The following is a 19936-nucleotide window of genomic DNA, read 5'->3' as shown; positions in this document are numbered from 1 at the left end:
ATTATTTTCCCGTTGTAACCCTTTACTGTTTTTTGATCTTTTTTCTTACGTCCATTTCGCATGAAGCCTTGGGGTAAAATCTTATACCTTGTCACATTGGTAACAGCAGCACTTGAAACCATAGACAAGCTGCTTGTTACCGATGACCTGCGTGTTGCATAATAATGGCACAATTTATGCGTCTGTACCGTTTTCGGCATGATACCCTGTTCGACATTTTATGCCCCGTTGTAGAAACGTGTGCAAAAAGGATAAAATCCGTATAGAATAACACCCCTCTGTAACAACCTGGCGACACCTATTCTCAAAAACCGTGAACAAATAGTCACAACATCTGATCTTGTCACAGTCCCTTGTGGTATTCCTCAAGGATCAGTTCTCGGGCCACTTTTGTTTGTTTTATACATTAATGATTTTTATCATTGCTCAAAAATTCTTGAATTCATCGATTTGCTGATGATGTCAATCTGTTCTATTGACATAGAGATATTGATAAATAAATTTAAAACATAACATAAACAAAGTTATTAATTGACCAATCATTGAAAAGTAACTAATGAAAAGAACTTTGCTGGGTCGAGCATGTTCGTCGTTTTAGTGTAGTGGTGAAGACACAGTACTACAGATCTGGAGGTGCGAGTTCGAGTACCGATAAGTGCAGTTCTTTGTTCCCTTACTATGTTGTAATGTTGAGACTGAATTAATAAGTGTACGAATACAGAAACCGATAAGATGACACCAAAGATTAAGAAGATGTGTTGAGATGCGTAATACAGAGCTCGAGGAGGGAAGGTATAAGTATCTTTTTTTTTTAGGGGAGGGAGGGAGGAGGGGTTAAGCTAGGTTGAGTGCATAATTCCATTAATTTAGCCTAGGTTTAAAAGGATTCAACCTGAAAGCGTATTTTACCTGCAACATATACCGGTATACGGGTAAGGGTAGTGTACCCGTTTAAGTAAAATTTCCATGCAGCCATACCCGTAGAGTTAACGGACGGGGATTGGTAACGATGGTTTACAAAGATGGGCGGCTCGGCAGCAAGGTTGGTCTTCCTCTTCAGAAATGAGTTCACTGAATTGTTTAAGAAAGGCTATCAAATATATCCAAAATTCGTCCTTACGAATGTTCTCTGTTTAGAAAGTATAAAAACTTACTCGTTTCTCCATCATGTCTCCTCTGTCGCTACTCGTAACTCTTCTAAGGGTAAACTGGTTTCTAACCCAGAAAAACGGCTGGGTCTACCGGGTAAGATCAATTTCGTCATTGCAAATTGAAAAAGATATGGCGCTACCCGTTACCCGTAAACCGATTTCGGGGTATCTTAATGTCTCTATTATCATTCATATTTCCCCTTAATTTTTATCTTTGCCTTTTTAATCAAGCCTGGAGGCATACTACCAAGGATCCCCTAACCCGCTCTATCCCATTTTTTTTTTACCTTAATGCCTAAGTTTCAACTTCCCCATCTCACATGGTATTATTATTGAGAACTCCAGGAGATGAAAAAATCTTGCTCAAGGCCTTTGAAGTATAAGATGATTTGTTTTAAGTTAAAGAAATTTATAATTCTTACTTCAATGAATCCGGCATTCTTTTATTGAGACTAAGCAGCTACCTGGCAACATCACAAGATACAAACTAAACTACTAAAATATATAGCAATTTTAGAAACGAAAGAATGGGGTATAGACTATCATGCATTCAGTCACTACCAGGTCTTTTAAGTATTATAAAGCTACATTTTGGCAGCTTACCAGCTTAAAAAGCTTTTGTAAGTTCCAAAGGTCTTCAACGATAAGGTTAAGTAAAGTTAAGAAGGCATAACCATGCATAACAATAAATTGTGCAAATCATTGTGTTTGATATTTGTACAAGTTAGCAGTCCATAATCAGGAGAACCCATCTTCACCACCGAGTCTCTTCGTCAACACAGGTGTACATGATTCCATTTTTGGAAGGCTTAATCTTGTTCATACACTGAAATTACTTAATTAATTTTTTGAGATGACATGGTGCTGCACACGCATTGCTTTCCCTTTCATTCACTAAACTAAACTGCTGACTTTGTCTACTCCTGAGCTTGTTCATTGATCAGAACATAACAACTGAATGCTCCAGATTATTAGATTCTTGTAAAGTACGATATTCTCCAGATTAGTATACATCATGGTTGTGGCTATATATGCAAGGCAAAGCGAAGTCGCTCTCAAGCCCCGAGGGTTCACACTGATGGAGCTTATCCCGATTTCTGTAGTTTGAAGCGACTGAGACTATTGCTACTCACCCCTGGACGGGACACTAAACCGAAGCATGCTCGTCCCCTGCGTTATGTCTCCGGCGACCATCTGTACACCTGGGGTGGGGAATAAATTAAAGGAATGTGCCGTGACGAATGTCAAACCTTGAGACTTACGATGAGGTAATCTTTTATGTTCTATTCCTGATAACGATTTCACGATCAAATAAGATAATCATATGTTGCCAGGTTACATTATTGAAAGACTTAAGGTTCTATATTTCTACTAAAGAATGCCGTTGTCAGCGATAATCTTCAGTCAGTCCAGTTAATACTCCAAACAAGCCAGTCAGAAATGAGTATCGAATGTCGCTCTCGGGTTTGCGTGATGATCCAGCTTCTTTCTTGTGTCAAATGCCACTTTGTCAGCATCTCCTTCTTCAAGGCCACCGTTGTCGCTTTCTTCAAAGCCAAAGTTGACTGATCGAGGTTCAGCTGACTCTTTTGGCTGCTCATGAATAGTAGCAAGTGTAAAGGTTACTGCTCCACTCTCCTTTCTTGCGTCAAATGCCACTTTGTCAGCATCTCCTTCTTCAAGGCCACCGTTGTCGCTTTCTTCAAAGCCAAAGTTGACTGATCGAGGTTCAACTGACTCTTTTGGCTGCTCATGAATAGTAGCAAGTGTAAAGGTTACTGCTCCACTCTCCTTTCTTGCGTCAAATGCCACTTTGTCAGCATCTTCTTCTTCAAGGCCACCGTTGTCGCTTTCTTCAAAGCCAAAGTTGACTGATCGAGGTTCAGCTGACTCTTTTGGCTGCTTATGAATAGTAGCAAGTGTAAAGGTTACTGCTCCACTCTCCTTTCTTGCGTCAAATGCCACTTTGTCAGCATCGTCTTCCTCAAGGCCACCGTTGTCGCTTCCTTCAAAGCCAAAGTTGACTGATCGAGGTTCAGCTGACTCTTTTGGCTGCTTATGAATAGTAGCAAGTGCAAAGGTTACTGCTCCACTCTCCTTTCTTGCGTCAAATGCCACTTTGTCAGCATCTTCTTCTTCAAGGCCACCGTTGTCGCTTTTTTCAAAGCCAGAGTTGACTGATTGAGGTTCAGCTGACTCTTCCGGCTGCTCATGAATAGTAACAAGTTCAAAGCTTACTGCTCCACTCTCCTTTAACGTGCTAGATACTGATGGCACGTTAAAGTTACCAGTTTGCACTTGTTCGTTCAGCAAATTTTTCCCTGTCATTCCTAGTATTTCGGTCTGGAGTTCATTAAGAGGCAAAAGCAACGCCAGGCAACACGAAAGAGACCATTGTGGATTTTTGCGCCACTCTTTGATAAAGCGGAAAAAATACCTGCCGTACTGGACTAAAAAAAAAAAGAAAAAAAAGGAAGTGAATATGTTTGTATGGTATCGCAAGTGAACGAGAAGCCCAACAACGGAGCTTGGTACTTTGCAAAATGCGTATTTCGCCCGACTGTTTTTTTCCCAGTGGTTGTAAAGGCCCGGAAGTTTGTTCGTGTCACTGTATTCCAATCACATTGTAAGATGCTGAAGTGTTTTCGATCGAAATTGAGTGAAAATTTTCAGAAGAACTTACTTTGTTTCAGTAAACACAACTCGTATGATGGTTTAAAAAAGAACACTAAGCATAGTTGAGCTTTGCCACCTAGCTAACCTCTTTGATTGAGTTGGCTAAATTTAAGGAAGGTGTCTACTAATTCAAAGGTATTTTTGCCCGGTTTAATGAATATGCGGGAAACGAAGATCTTGACAAGTGTTATTGAAATCCAAAGAGAAAATTGGGGGTAACCACGCATTTTTCGAAGATAATTTTATCAAGAATATTTGTAAAAAGCTTGAAATGCAAAGCAATGTATGAAGTTTTTTTTCCAAATTAAAGCTTAATTGTCTCTGAAAAATGCGTGGTTACCCCCAATTTTCTTTTTGGATACCAAGAGCATTTGCTAAGTTCTGCTTTTTCCGCATAGTTTTGAACTGCGCAAAAATATCCCTGTATTAATAGACACCACCCATGCGAAATCCGAGTATCTCGAGATGCGCAGATCGTATGTGCGATAACAATAGTTGTCACCATCCATAAGTTGAAAATTTCACTTTGACATTGCAACTCAATCAATCTTTGTTATACCACAAGACGGAAAGTAATGAGCAAACAGATATTTCTGATGCTAAAGACGAGGAAATTAGGTAAGAGTGTTGTTATAGCATGAATGGGCTCCCCAGCACAGTCACAAATAAGTTTATTTTTAGAATATCCTTTCCCGGGAAAATCAGTCGTCATGTCCCTGAAAAAAACATGGCAGAATCAGTCACGAACTCTAACCTTAGCCGTTACCTTAACATACAGCAGTACACTTTATTTGGAAGATACCAAGCACGGTTAAGACATAGAAGCGGTTTGTACTTTGCGGTCCCAATTCCTTTTTTTATTTTTATTTTCTTTGATCTCCGAGAGGGCGAGGAGTGGCACTATTTACTTTGCCCAATGATGTGCACACCATGATTAAATTTGACGAATAAAAAAGAAAGTTCATTGTTACAATATAGTGACCTAGTTAAGAGGATGGTTGTTCATTGCAGAAAAGTCAAAGGCAACCATAGAGGTCCGAGTTTCTGGCACAAGATTGGATTAGAAAATAATGTTGATCTATCACTTTGTGGTGTTGCCCCAGCACTGTCACAAATTGATTTATTTTAGATTCACTTTGCGCGCGAAACAAACAAAGGGCCACCATTTTTAACCAATCAGATGAAGTCATGCCACGCGTTCCCAACTCTCTTTGATTTAAGTTTAAATACGAACAAAATACTTACCCACAAGAATTGCAATAACGAGAAAATTTGCTCCAAATACCAATGCGTTGAACATGATATGGTCCACGTATGATTCCAGCGAGGATTTTGTGGTCTCTGCTGGTATTCTACTGACAACACCTATTGCGAGATTGACGAATGTGACGGCAAGGGAAGAAAGCATCAGGCTGTTCTCAAATGGATCCGCTATTGGCCGCTTGAACGCAAAGAACATACCATAGAGACCTGACATAACACATGCTAACCCAACGTAGGCTCTGCTCTCACCTCCTATCAGGATAATGCCTGAAGTTAATGTCACCTTTCGAGCCGTTTCAACAAGTTCCCAATACCATGTGTGAGTGTTGTAATTTGCGAATAAAAAGTGTAATCCTGTGACAATTTCTGGAATTGAATGCTGGGAATGTGTGGATTCATCGTCGGCTCTGTCGCCATGTTTCTTCAATGACCTTTGATGCCTCCACAGAACTACCAAGACAGCCAGAGGTAGAAACATGATGTACAAAACACTACAATATGCAACAATCACAGATCGTCGGAATTCTTGGCTGGAACACTTGACATTAAAGTCAACTTTTAGAAACGTATCGCACTTTTCATGTTTTTCGTCAAGGCACAGTGTTCGACAGGCAAGGGGAAGAACATTTGCTGTCTTGGAGCAGGTGCTTAGATAGGTTAGGTAAAGGAAAAAAAAGACTGTTCTGTAGACCAACTGCTTTGTTTCCGAAATTTTCCTCACTTTTTCCACTTGACTCGGGAAGGTCTTTCTGCTTAATAAGACCTTCCTAATGCCATAAATAATAAATGCTAAAATGATGACTGCAGCATTGATACCGAGAACAGTAAACAATCTTACAAAAGCATTGACTTTTAGATCTGGAAAGAGACAGTGGATAGGAGCAATCTGGATAACATTTAGCTGTAATATCTCAGCATATTTCCCAATAAACTCGAGAGAGTCTGGCCATTTGATGTATGCAAATGCATCGAGAACTCCAAATGTTACCTGGTAGAAACCGATAACAATTTTTACTTTTCCAAGAATTATGTCAACTAAGAAGCGATCTTGTTTCTTCTTGGCTTGTTTCCTGCTTCTCCAAACCACAACCACAGCGATTATAATAACTATTGCTGCTATGACGGAAAGCTGTGCTATCATCCATGCTGTTGAGGGGCACTCTTTGCATGTCTTGAACTGTTTGTAATATCCAGAACTACACACTTCACACAATGGTCCTTTATATCCAGCAAAACATGTGGCGTTCATACCTCCCAGACATGATTCTGGTCTTGGACATCTATATGCTTGAGGAAGAGGATATTGGTACTCGATGATGGATTGGCTTCCAACAGAAGAATTCCGCTGTAAGAAGTCGCTGAAGGATTTGTAAAGTTCTTTGTTTGTATCGTTCTCCCATTTCCACCAGTAACCCGGTTTAAGACTAACCGTGCCATTTTCGCATTTGAATCCCTGTCGTTGTTCACATGACTCACAGCCTTCAAACATGTGCCTTCGAAAATATCCATTCAGACAGTAACATGCCCGAAATCCAGCAAACGAATATGTATCCGTCCCTGAGAAAAATCAGACAGCGCAATTAACTTATTTATTCATTTATTAGTAAAAAAAAAATGACGAAAGATAGTTTAATTTTGTTATCTTATCTTTTCCGTGGTGTCTATAAAGGGTTATTATAATTCATTCATATTAACAAATCTATATTTTGCACCAGGCCTCTAATGCTGTTCAAATCTCTTACCGAAAAACTGAACTCAAAGCAATGCAAGATCTAAGAAACTGTTTTGGAACATTGCGTGATACTACCACTGAATCCTCCGGAATATACCAATGTATGAAAGACTTGTGGGAACACTCATGCTATTGACATTCTAAAAGGAAAATGCCATAATTTCTGCTTTACAAATTAATCAATATCGTTTTACTACAATTTTTGACTGCTTTTAAAGAGTTACCCAGACACTTTCATCTTTTGTAACTTTTGACAGCTTTAAGTATCATATAATAAATGAGGGTAAAAAAGGGTTTCCTTTTAAAATAGGGGAAAAGAACCTGCGAGTCGATTTTGGCAAGAGAGGGAGGAAAACCGGACCTCCCAGAGGAAAACCGTCGAGTCAGGTTTCTGTCCACATACGATTGCAGTGGTGGGAAGCGTTGTCTATGACCGCCATGCATGTCATCCTGACTCCTAGAGTTCCATTTCGTCTCTAGTAGAACTTCATATTTCTCTGGCACTATGAATCACTAAAGCGGTCGAGATATGAGAGTCTTCAAATGACAAGTTAGAAACGTTAGGAAAGCCGTGAAAGAAAAGATACAAAAAAGGTATGCAACTCTCGATTTTTCATCAAATTTCTTTTGCTGAGACAATGAACGCTCCATGAAGTTCATCAACAAATCTAGTTTTGACTTGGCCTTTGGGCCTTAGAGTTGCTTTCTTTCCTTATTGGTTTCTATTGGAAATCGTAAAACTTAAAGAGCTGCTTACGACCAGCCTCATTCCGACATTTCCTCGTCTGCTGGACCCAGTTGTTCAAAAGCCGATTAACGGTAATCCCAGATTAAAAAATAACCAAGGAGTTTATTTCTCTACTCCCTGTTCCCTACTCTGCTGTTCAATGCTGATATTCGGCAAAACTTTACATTAGAAGAAATCAACCTTGAAAAACAAAAATCAACAAAAGAAACTTTCACCAAAAAGTTGAAAACATGAAACAAGAATTTACGCTAATCCTGGATTAAGTTAATCGGCTTTCGAACAACCGGGCCCTGAATGTTTTGTATAATTGTGTGGGGCATGCATTTTTTTTAATATCTGGCAAAAAATCTTTTTTCAATGCCGGCAAATCGTTCTTCTATTTATCTGGCAAGAATTGTAATGTACTTGCCACTTAATTAGATTAGGCCATCATGTCTGAGAGGCTTTTTGGCAGAACTCAAACATTGACCATGATGTGTTCATTTGAAAACGAAAGCGAAAAGATTGCATCTTATTGGCCTCTTGATAATGTTTAGAGAAATGATCACCGGTGAACCTTTTCGAGAAGGATACAAGAGAATCTCTAAAACCACTACTTCTTTTGTTAGAGCGTCTGAATGGTGTTCACTGATTAGCGACCAACGGCGATAAATAAAACTGACGGCCGACAATTACCGATTACTGACAGGAAAACCGACAACTGACATGGTCTGGCAGTGTGGGGATGTCTGTATTTGGAAATAATGCGCAATGATTTTTTTTAAACATGTCAATAGTATTTTGTACGCTTTGCTTCTAGTTTATGAAATGTTAATCCTTTGGTGGGCTCTATTTCACCAGAGATAACCTGAGGCGCTTGCCATTTTTATCGAAACGACCGGAAATTTCTGTACCATTTGTTTGTACCACTAGAACCAGGCTCCGTTGCGAGGATTAGGGCATTGGCAAATAGATTCACAACTACGGCATTCGCAAATAGATTCACAACTGGAACGGCTCATTCCGTTTCTCATTTCTTCGGTAGGGAATGTCTAGTGCCATCTGTCAAAATATTCTCACCGAAAGTTCCGCTTAAATGGTAAGTGCCACTGTTTCTCCTCCTTTTCGAGGAGGAATGCAGGCTTGTAATCGAGGGCTGCAGTTGTACTGAAGTCTTTTCACTGCCTGTTCCGACTGTTGTGCCTGTACGTTGTATTTCCATGTGGCCGAGTCAGGAGCGGAATCATAAAAGTGATCTTAAGTTTCTTTCGAAAAGGTGAAGAAGTGGCAATCGTTCCAGTGGACATATTAAAACATCAAGGAGTCCTTGAGTGAAAAAAATAATAATAAAAATAATAATAATAATAATAATAATAAAACATCTAACGGAAATTTTTAGGAGTGAAGGAACAAGCCTTTCAGCAATGAATTGGCGGGTTCTTATTGAAGCTAGTTCGCCTGGCATAATCCTCTGCTGGTAAATGCGAGAAATTTTCTATATAAATAGTCACAGATGGACAGTGGCAACTTGCCAAATTTGATATCCGCTGAAGGCAGCAGTGAGCTTAACGGTACGTGTTGAATTTGGTTGTTTTTATGTGCTGCAGAGTTTGATGTATTCAGAGTAAAGTTCAGGGCCCGGTTGCTCAAAAGCGGGTTAAACTATAACCTCAGGTTAGGCTTTACCAAGAGGTCAAATTTAGTAACCGTGGATTTGTTAATCCGAAGTTGAAACAGCGTTGTTCAAATCACAAGATACATGTTCATTTAAACAAATCGAGGGGATATGCTCCGTAGACAAGACTTTGTTTGTTACAGATTTTTCCGCTGGAAAACTGAAGATGGTGACGAACCTCTCAGAAACGATATCCATCTTTTCTTCAGATTCTCGTTTCCCTATAGGTTACCTTTGGAATTCATTTTAAGGGTATGAAACTTGAAGGAGTGTCTTTGAAGCAAGCAAGCGTCGACGTTATAAAGATTGACAACTAAGTAAAAGATACTGTGAATAAGGTGAAGCAACACTAGCAGTTGAGACCGGAGAGTCTGCAGCCAGTGGTCCACAAGGGACTGTACCCCGGAAGACGCAAGTATCTGTGCCTTTGCTTTAAAAAGGGATGAGCAGGCTATACGACAATTAACCACGTATGAGACATTCACTGTTCTTCAGTATGCGCAGGATTTTGGGACAGGTGGGAAGTGCATATCCAGATGGGCAGCAAAGTACTACACGCAAAACAGGTCGTACTCTCCTGTCCCTCAATTTGCCATGTGCCTTAAGCTTTCTCCTATAGCACCTATAGATACCACCTTTACCAAGTAAGGACATAACATCATGTATGGAAGAACAGATTAAAGAGTGGTTAGAGAGTTATAGGCCAGTACGCCAACAGACTGTTAGGAGCGAGACCACAAAAGGTAAATATGGGGCCTTGCCGCCGCCTGTCAACACTGTTCAACTCACAAGCAACAAGTCTGAAGAGAGACTTCGATTCCATGAAGAAAAAACAAAGGTATCATTAGCGAATGCGAGTTGTTAGCAAACAATTTGTGGACGACGGGGATGTTACTGAGGTGTTTGAGGATCACAGACAAGAACAAATTGATGAGTCTGACCAGGAACCCATGACCCGGAGCCTACAACTCTACTGTGTTCGTGTAACGGCGTTTTAACAGACCGATTTATTTTTAGATTGAATTTCCCGCGAATGAGACTCCCACAGGAGCCCGATGACCAATTACAAGAAATTAAGCTGACGTCATAGGGTCACCGAACCGGAACTGCCTTTGTTTATCCCGGAAAAGATAGTCTAAAAATAGATCGGTCTGTAAAAATGCCATTACATAGGCTCAGTATGGGAGTTGTAGGCTCTGGGTCATGGGTTCCTGGTATGACACAGATTCGGATGATGACGAATCAGATTTGGAAGAGGATTCAAAGCTTGCCAACAGAGCGTGTGTTACACAATCCGGCAGGGCTGTTCGTGCATTTGTGCGTCTCGACTTGTGACGGTAAGTAGTCTAAGTAGTATTATAACATAACTTGGATAAAACGCGCGTTCTGATTGGCCAATTGGTCATTTACCATTTGCCCATGTGTGCACGCTCGCTGACGACAGCTGACGTGCGATCTCACTTTCAGAGATTGTGGAAAGAAGAAAATACTGTCACTAGCGCATCAGTCCTAATTTTCCAAGACATATTTTCCTCCTCTTAGAATAGGGGTAAACCTCTACAGAGCTCAAAATAGAAAGATATAGCCCCTAAAAGATTAATCAGCAGTGGAAAAGGAGGATTGAAGGTCTTAAAGCGACGAAAGAGTGTTTCGTGTTTGTACTGCTTTGATTTCCAAAACACAATTTTATGAGACCAGGGATGATGCTACGGGAACGTAAATGGTGTTTTGGAATGTCTATTTTCTTTTTGAGATTTATTTTTAAGCTGAAATAGTGTAACGTCGCTTTTTTGGCTTGGAAAAGTCACGCTGTTTGCAATAGGTTGATCGCTTTCAAGACACTCGCAAGAAACTCGAAATGTTTTCTCTCCTAAGAGTAAATTCTTGTTGATTCCAATAAAATTTTGACTGGGAAAACTGTTTGTTGATCATTTTGTCTTGTTAATTCATAGTTGTCTTTAGAAAGCAAAGTTGTGTTGACATCGACTATTGACTAAACTTGAGTTTATGCAAATACACACGAAACACGCAGGGGTGGAGTTAACGATTATGTTATAAAACAAATGGTAAACGGCTCAGCGTGCATTATTGAGTTATGGTGCACTTGGGAGTTTGCTAAGCACTCAAGAAGCGACTCTTACGCTTCTCTCGTGCTTAGCAACCTCCCGCGTGCACCATAACTCAATAATGCACGCTGAGCCGTTTACCATTTGTTAATTGACAGTTGTCGTTATGACACTGGAGACCATTTATTGGGTGATTACTTCAAGAAAGATAATAGTCTAATTGTCTTCTTTTGATTACTCCGATGCCCAGTAATCGGCAGGAAAACAAATCCACATGTAGAATAAATGCAATAGGCCACTTTCGAAAATATCAAGACTCCCTTGTTTGCATAAAGCATTGTTTCCAGTTTCTCTCGGGACCATTGTAAATCCCAAAAGAAAACAAAAACAATGTTCATGCCAAATGTGGGGGGACAAACCAAGAGAATTATGGTATTTTCGAAAGTGTCTTATTAATCGGTATTTGCTAAGAAAGGTGAAATAAACGATCACATTGCGTTAACAAACCAGACTTATCATGAGGTCCAAACTGAGCGCATTACATAACGAATATGAATAATTACCTTGCATTTTCACTCATAAACTGAGATTTATCGACAACCGACAGAGATTGTAAATTTTAACTGACAACCGACAAAGTGATTAAATTTTAACTGGTGACCGACACGCGGCCCCCTTTCAGACCCTCTGTTAGGTTCATAGTGATATTACTAATGCCATCTATCAACACCGCACTGATGCTTTGCTTTAATTAGTCAACTGTCTGTTTTAAGATATTGTTATTGAAATTTTAATTGCTTTGGACTTTCCCTAATGCATATAGCGATATTTCTTGTTAACAAACATTGAAGTCACATTCATGATATTCAAATTTGCCAACCACGGAACAAAAGAAGTCCGGCATTGTTTCAACAGCCAGTTTGGTTGGGATATTAATAACAATGGTGACATCACTGAAAAAAAAAAGCTATAGCTGATCTGTTGGCGAGATATATACCTTTGAAGTAATTGGTATCTTTCTAGCGACGTTTGGTCCGGCTCAAGATGTTGCGAAATATTATTTTACGTTTCGGCTGCAAGACTTGTTGAAATGGCCAGCCAGATTAGTTGCAACTTGTAGTGGCAGTCGTTTTAAAGCGTTTTCAAGAGTTATTAGTAATGCCAAGATCAGTCATTCTAATGTTGCCTGTCTTAAAGTCTCACTCAAACCCGTATGCATATTTTTCAGATAAACAGGCTCATTGAAGCATAGCGGTTCGATTTTTTTTTTTTACGTCTAATGGACTTATTTTATCATCAAGACAGCGTAGTATCTTTCACAGTCGTCGACTCTTGAGCAATGGATTAGTAAGCACCTTCTCTCATGGGATGAGATTGAATGTGGATGCTTGAAGAAGAAAGCCCTTTTAATTTGATAGTCTTGTTGGTTTGATAATTGACAAAATGTTCTTGACGATGCCTATTCTTTCATGTTAAAAGGTCTTCGATTGTGCGTTGTTGACTTTACTGACTTTTGCCTAAATTTCTGGATTTAGTTTAATTGTACCTATATTCTAGTATCTAACCTTGAGAACAAGAACTGCAGTCAAAGTAACTTTTTCCAGGTGCCTTATTCTTGTGAACAAACGTGCCATTTGGACACCTCTTGCAACTGTCGCTGACAAAAGCCGGAGTGTCTGAGTAGTAACCACCTGTGGAGCATATAGATAATATCATGGTACTCTTTCTGAAGAATAAAAAGCGCAACGAGACAGCAAAGCATCATAAGTACATACTGCTACTTCTACTACTACTAATATTGATAATAATAATAATAATAATAATAATAATAATGACAATGCATTGAAATACGAGCTGATTCAGATATGGAAATTAAAGAAATGTACAATAATTACTTTTAGATTGCGGGTTACCCGCACTTCAAATCAACGTTTCTTTCCTTCATCAGTCATCATTTCACGGGAACAGATGAGTCCAACAAATTGACCTGCTTCCAATTGCAATTGTGTGGCTTCATAGCTCAGTTGGTAGAGCATTGCACCCGCATCGTAAGGGCCTAGGTACGAATCCCGTTGAAGCCGCCTGACTTTTTCTGGTGTCTATATAAGACATTTGCTTAAATTGTCCTGATTAGTGCGAGCATCACTTCAATCTTTCGAAAAACTATCCAATTACAATGTATTGAAATACGAACTGATTCAGCTATGGAAGAAATGTACAATAACTGTTACTACAGTTGATCCCAGGTGTTAGTTTCAGAGCGCGTGGAACCGAGGCTTTCCGGTCAACATTCGATCCGACATAAAGGAGAGTAAGAGATTGAGCGCGAGAAATGCGAAAAAATAATGAAGTTCTTTCCAGAATTTACGTTTTTCTTAGAAGAAGGGAATCTACAGTCGTTGAATGGAAGCTGCCCTTGTGTCGCACATTTGGGCTTGTTACTTTAGTTAACACATTCATATAGTTCACAGTGCCTTGCAATACTTAACTACCCTAAAATTAGGTCAGACAAACCTCAAATTACTCGAAAAAAAGCGAAGGAAACAGTCAAGAATCAAGGAATCACACAGTCCTTCAATAAGAAATTCTTGATTTGACCTGAAAGCCTCGTTTTCGCGCCTTGTGAAACTAATGCACCTATCAATGTAAACCCCGTGGGGGGGGGGGGGGGGGTGGGGAGTGCGGGCAAGGGGTGGGGATTTGACGGCGAAACCCATCTCTTCCGTGGGAGGTTTGATTGAGTACCTTTGCTCGGGGGTCGGGACATTTAATTTTTTTCGGCAGAGAGACTGGGACCAAGATAAAGCGTGGTTAACTGGCATCGTCTTTCTTGGCTTTGGAATGGCGTGGGTTTCGGAGAAGGTGAGTTTTTTATCGATGTTTATCTGCTACTTCATAGGCCATCTAGTCCTGGGTGGGGATTTCTAAATACATTTTGATGAACGTATGCTGCCCCACCTTTGGGAAATTGACTAGAATTTTTGCTCCTTGGTCAAATCCCCACCCTTTACCCGCACTCCTCCCCCCCCCCCCCCACGGGGTTTACATTGATAGGTGCATAACACCGCTGAGACGTGCGCTCGACTGTAATAACAGCTATTGTGCCTGTTATGATTGGATCACTAGCAGCAAACACATTAGTAACAAACACATTTGAATTGTGGCCAAGAAATAGGAATAGAGTGCTGTCGAGTTGAATTAACACAGAGAGCGTGCATCTTGAACTGTTAGTATCATACGGAAATGCTTAAAGGAAAGGACAGGAAGGAAAGGAAGTTTATATTGCGCTGGAGCACTAATTGGAGACACTGTAAGCTGAAATCATCAAATTAACGCAAAATCAAAACAAATGTTGAGTTTTGAGGAGAGGGGAAAACCGGAGTACCCAAAGAAAACGTCTCGGTGCAGAGTAGAGAACCAACCAACTCAATTGAGTCTGGGAATCGAGCCCAGGCCACATTGTTGGGAGGCGAGTGCTCTCGCTACTGCGCCGTTAATTAGGATTTAGCTGGCATGGAGTCAAAGTGGAGGAAAGGTCAAAATATCTACTTGCAACTGCGTAGCAAAGAAATACTGGTAGAAGTAATGAACATGAGCAAGGTGATGTACGAAAATTATCTGTAGTAGACGTTGCACAAACTTTTTAAATATTAAGTACTAGTGAGCAGCACAAAGCAACAGATCTTCTCCGACCGGTTTCGTCTGCCAGATTACCGACGCAGACTTTATCAGGGAGTTTGAACAAGATGGTTAGAGGGAACTTATTTTATATCTCATTTCCAAAGTACAAATCACGTTCCAGTAAGGGTATGAACAGCGAAAAACACCTACACAACAGTACTGCATGACGCTGAGAATTGTGTTTTTGGGGCTCACGGATTTAACGTTAAATCTGTTCCCCCCCCACCCCCCCCCCCCAAAAGCAGCAAATACTCATTTCGTTGCCATTCTAATATTTTTTGTGATGTCATATAGAGAATCTAACCACTAATTAAGAGGAACTTTGTATAATGAGAATTGTAAGAGTGCATGTCAGTAAAAATCAAACATTTTCGAATTTTGGCGGCCACAGCTCAAAAATGGATTTTTCTCAAATTTTGTCAAGATGTAGCCTATTATGTCTCTAAATGCACTGTATAGTTTTTTAAGTCATTTGTATTTTTATTTTGGAGAAAATGCAAATTTAAGAGTTCGTGTCGAAATCGCCATTTCTTCCGCAAAAATTAACGCTTACTTTGCCGTCAAATTTCGCTACAAAAACCACTTCGTATCAGCTCAAAACCTCCTAAAAGCTCTTCTGTGATATCTCTACATGAGGTTTACGTGATTTTTTCGAAATTTGAATCACCGCTTGCATCCGAAATAATTTCAACTTTAAGACGCCTGGTTTTACTTGACTGAAGGTACCCCTGAAACCGCATCGTTTTTTCAACATGCGATAAAGCTCTAAATCTAACAATATTTGCACCGTTAACTCTCTAAGTGATAAGCTTTCAAGTGATACAAAAATTCTTTGGGGAAATGTATACGCGCTGCGTGACAGTTAATCAAATTCATGTGATTTTGACCTTTTGAGATCAAACGGCCTAATTTGCATAATCATCGAAGATGAAAAACAAGTCACTTAGAATTCTTGTTTTAACTTTTTTACGGCAAGAATCGAAATCTTGACAATAATTCCTACCTGTTTATCACTTAGTTGTTGTTTAGAACCTCCAATTTTACCATAAATCGTCAGGAGCCCCTGAAATCGTATAAATAGTGCCAGCCAACAGTTGGTGCATGTACACCAGATTCCCGGATTCGAATACTATTCAATACGTTCATGCCCGGGGGGGTGGTGGGGGAACTCCCATATGGAACAGACGGGGATGCTCTTCGGAAATTTTGAATTTAACCCCTAAAGGAGACCATCTCGGTGTGATTCAAGCTTTTTGTAACCCCTAAAGAAGACTAATCTCCCCCCCCCCCCCCCGGGCGTTCATGTCCCATGGTCAGTTCACTTTAACAGTGATGACATTCTCTTATAATGGCCAAATTGGCTCATTAACCTTTTCCTGGTAACCTCATAATATCACAAACTGAATATCTGTACCATAGGGAACTTTCCCGTTCAGCTGGGAACCGTATTCGTTCAACCCCAATGTTTAATACACGAGCTCGCGTGACATCTAGTGTTTGGTTGATGAGTGGTGTGAGACGCACCGTCCACGTGACATTTAGTGATTTTCCAGTAAGAAGCCCTGCCGGGGTTGGGGGTTTCCGTGTCGCTTGTCTGAATTTTAAGAGGTCTTGTGTCGGCGTTTTGTCAATGTTTCACGTTGCTGTGACCGTTGCGGTCGGAAATTTAAAGAAAGGATGTCGTTTGTCGCGATTTCATATTAAATGCCATAGCTACTTCTTAGGCTATGTCTCTTGTCGGAATTCCCCCTGGCAGACCTCCGGTAAGGTTTTGTTGATGTGAGGAAAAAGACGCACCACCCATAAACCAATAGTTTTGGCCTGAAGGAACATAAAAGTAGACCAGTAGTGCTGTAAGAATAAATTAGTCTTACGTTTGACTTAATATATCGAGTTTTAGGATAGTCATGCCCACCCTTCCCACGAATAGCTTTCGGAGGAAATAAGCCTTGGGATCGTACCCAGACCTGAACTGCGTGCTTGCTTACTCTCAATTTCTATATTGACGCATCAATTTGCAAGGTTTTATTCATCACCATTTATTTAAAATGCTACACTAACGCAGCCTTCTCTACTTTGAGAGTGGGAAAGGGGTTTTCCGTGATTCATGATCGGACTACTTTACAGCCGTAATGACAACCAGTGACAGTTGTAAAATTCAGCGTGATGCGTGATAGATAAGTGGGTTCTTACCATTTAGCCAAATAATCCGGATGGAATGATTGTTTGCATAAAAATAATTAAGCGATTTTCTGAATTTAATGACCAACCGGATGAGAATGGGGCTTACGATTTACCACACAGCATTCCACCCCACATATTTTAATCAATCTTGTGAAAAAGGGCCTAGAAACGGAACGATTCTCGCAAATGGTAAGATAATTTCTCGAATTCCATTCCAAACGAAAAAAGAGGACTACCTCTGGAGGTTGTTCACAATTTCCGAAAAGATTTTCCGGAAAATTGCCTTTCCATTCGACCTCAAACCGAAACTTGGCTAAATGGTAAGCACCCAGTGGTTCAAAGAAAAACAAAAAACTAGGTCTTTCTTTCTCATTTCCAAAATTAAATACTCAGTTAGTTGAAAACAGTTAACTTTGAAAGGAGCTCTTTTTTGCAGAGCCGCTCCGACATAAGTAACCAACTGAAAAAGTAGCCTGGGTGACAGGCGTTCGAAGGAGATGAGAAACTGGAGACTAAAGCAAGCGTGTACAAGTAGGGATGGAGAACTGGCAGGAGAACGAGGAGGTCGCGCGACCTCCCGCCCGCCTCTGCCCTCATCATCGCCCGACTCTAGTAATAAGCTGGACAAGAGCAGGAGCCCGGAGGTACAAGGTTTAGAGTTCCGCAGGCCATTTCAAAAGATGCAAGGTAGAAATTAGCAGCCCAACGGTGGAAAAGGATCGTGTGATCGAAAAGTGTCTACAATCAAAAATCATATCAAAGCATACCCGACTACTCTGAGGATTGACGTTGAAACTGCCAGCCATATCAGACATACGAAGACAGCCATAGAATCAGGCGCTGGTAACCAAATTGAAGGCTTTATGATTAAATAAACCGCATTTGCTTAAAAGTTGGAATCCGGAATTCGGAACACAGTGAAACTCGAGCAAAGGCCAAAATTACTATGGAAGCGAAAAGACTCAACGTCGGAAAGATGTTAATAAAGCATCTCGTTGGTATGTATGTATAGTTTTTTTTAACTAATTATAAGGTGAACGAAGCACGTTTCACAGCATTTTGTAATAGACGCTGGATCATTTTAAGTGGCTTTGGTTTAACTTCTTATTCCGGATTCCGGTTTCCGGATTCCTGCTTCTCCTCGTTTTAGGAAAATCCGAATGAAACTTCATTGATGACCCGAAGGATTGCAAATAGCTAGATCGAGGTGAAGTGACCATAATAACTCTTTCTATTAACAATTCAGTGTGTATAAATGCATTTTTATTAGATTAAAAAACCAGGAATGGGATTTTCTGAAAAGAAGCTCAAAACGGGAAACAGGTGTGTACAGGTAACAGGGTTTTTCGAGTAGCTTTCTAAGTTGATGGTTACTTAAGTCAGAGAGACTTTGTTAAAAAGAGCTCCTTTCAACGTTAACAGTTTTCAGCTAACTAAGAATTTGACTTCCAATTTGGAAATGAAAACGGAAAGAGCGAGCTTCGAGTCACTGTCACGCATCACGCTGAATTTTACAACTGTCACTGGTCGTGATTACAGCTGTAAAGTAGTCTGATCATGAATCACGGAAAACCCCTTTGCCACTCTCAAAGTAGAAAAGGCTGCGTTAGTGCATAATTTTAAACAAATGGTGATGAATGAATCCTTGAAAACTGATGCGTCAGTGTAGAAATTGAGAGCAAGCAAGCACGCAATTCAGGTCTGGGTACGACTCCCATGCTTATTCAGGACCTCCGAAAGCAATTCGAGCGAAGGGTGGGTATCACTATCCTAAAACTCGATACAAGTCAAACTTAACACTAATTTATTCTTACAGCACTACTGGTCTGCTGTTATGTTGTTCCTTCAGGCCAAAACTATTGGTTTATGGGCGGTGCGTCTCACACCACTCATCAACCAAACACTAGATGTCACGTGAATTCGTGTATTAAACATTCCGGTAGAAGGAATACGGTTCCCAGCTGCACGGGAAATTTTCCTATGGTACAGATATTCAGTTTGTGATATTATGAGGTTACCAGGAATTTGGCCATTATAAGAGAATGCCATCACTGTTAAAGTGAACTGACCATGGGACATGAACGTATTGAATAGTAATCGGATGTACACCAACTGTTGGCTGACACTATTTATACGATTTGTGGTAAAATTGCAAGTTCTAAACAACAACTAAGTCATAAACAGGTAGGAATTATTGTCAAGATTTCGATTCTTGCCGTAAAAAAGTTAAAACAAGAATTCTAAGTGACTTGTTTTTCATCTTCCATGATTATGCAAATTAGGCCGTTTGATAATCACATGAATTTGATTAACTGTCACGCAGCGCGTACACATTTCCCCAAAGAAATTTTTATATTGCTTGAAAGCTTATCACTTAGAGAGTTAACGGTGCAAATATTGTTAGATTTGGAGCTTTATCGCATGTTGAAAAACGATGCGGTTTCAGGGGTACCTTCAGTCAAGTAAAACCGGGCGTCTTAAAGTTGAAATTATTTCGGATGCAAGCGGTGATTCAAATTTCGAAAAAATCACGTAAACCTCATGTAGAGATATCACAGAAGAGCTTTTAGGAGGTTTTGAGCTGATAAGAATTGGTTTTTGTAGCGAGACAGGAAAGCCCAGTAGGAGAGTGTGGAGCAATAGGCCTTATTCAAGATAGCCGCCATGTTGGTTTTCAAATTGTCATGTAAATTAGCCATGTGTTATGCTGGGGGGCAAACACTGGAAAAAAGGCAAATTGCGGAAAATCATGTCTGGGAACTTAATTTGATAAATTTTAAT

The 19936-nt window shown here is 40.1% G+C and overlaps 1 protein-coding gene across 1 annotated transcript in view; it reads right to left on the bottom strand.

Moving 5' to 3' along the window:
* Positions 1-1597: 1597 nt before the first annotated feature.
* LOC138014365 (uncharacterized) overlaps positions 1598-19936 on the bottom strand; it is a 24482-nt gene continuing 6143 nt past the window's right edge. Inside the window, exons 3-5 of the mRNA XM_068861421.1 lie at positions 12856-12981; positions 5073-6647; positions 1598-3601 (exon numbers count right to left, since the gene is read on the bottom strand). Coding sequence (XP_068717522.1) covers positions 2586-3601; positions 5073-6647; positions 12856-12981 — 2717 coding nt within the window. The 3' untranslated portion in view covers positions 1598-2585. The remainder of the gene's footprint in view (positions 3602-5072; positions 6648-12855; positions 12982-19936) is intronic.

This window comes from Montipora capricornis, chromosome 8 (assembly GCF_036669925.1).
Source record: "Montipora capricornis isolate CH-2021 chromosome 8, ASM3666992v2, whole genome shotgun sequence".
Lineage (NCBI taxonomy): Eukaryota > Metazoa > Cnidaria > Anthozoa > Scleractinia > Acroporidae > Montipora > Montipora capricornis.
The sequence above is the reverse complement of the archived record's forward strand: the minus strand, read 5'-3'. Positions and strand labels throughout refer to the sequence as shown.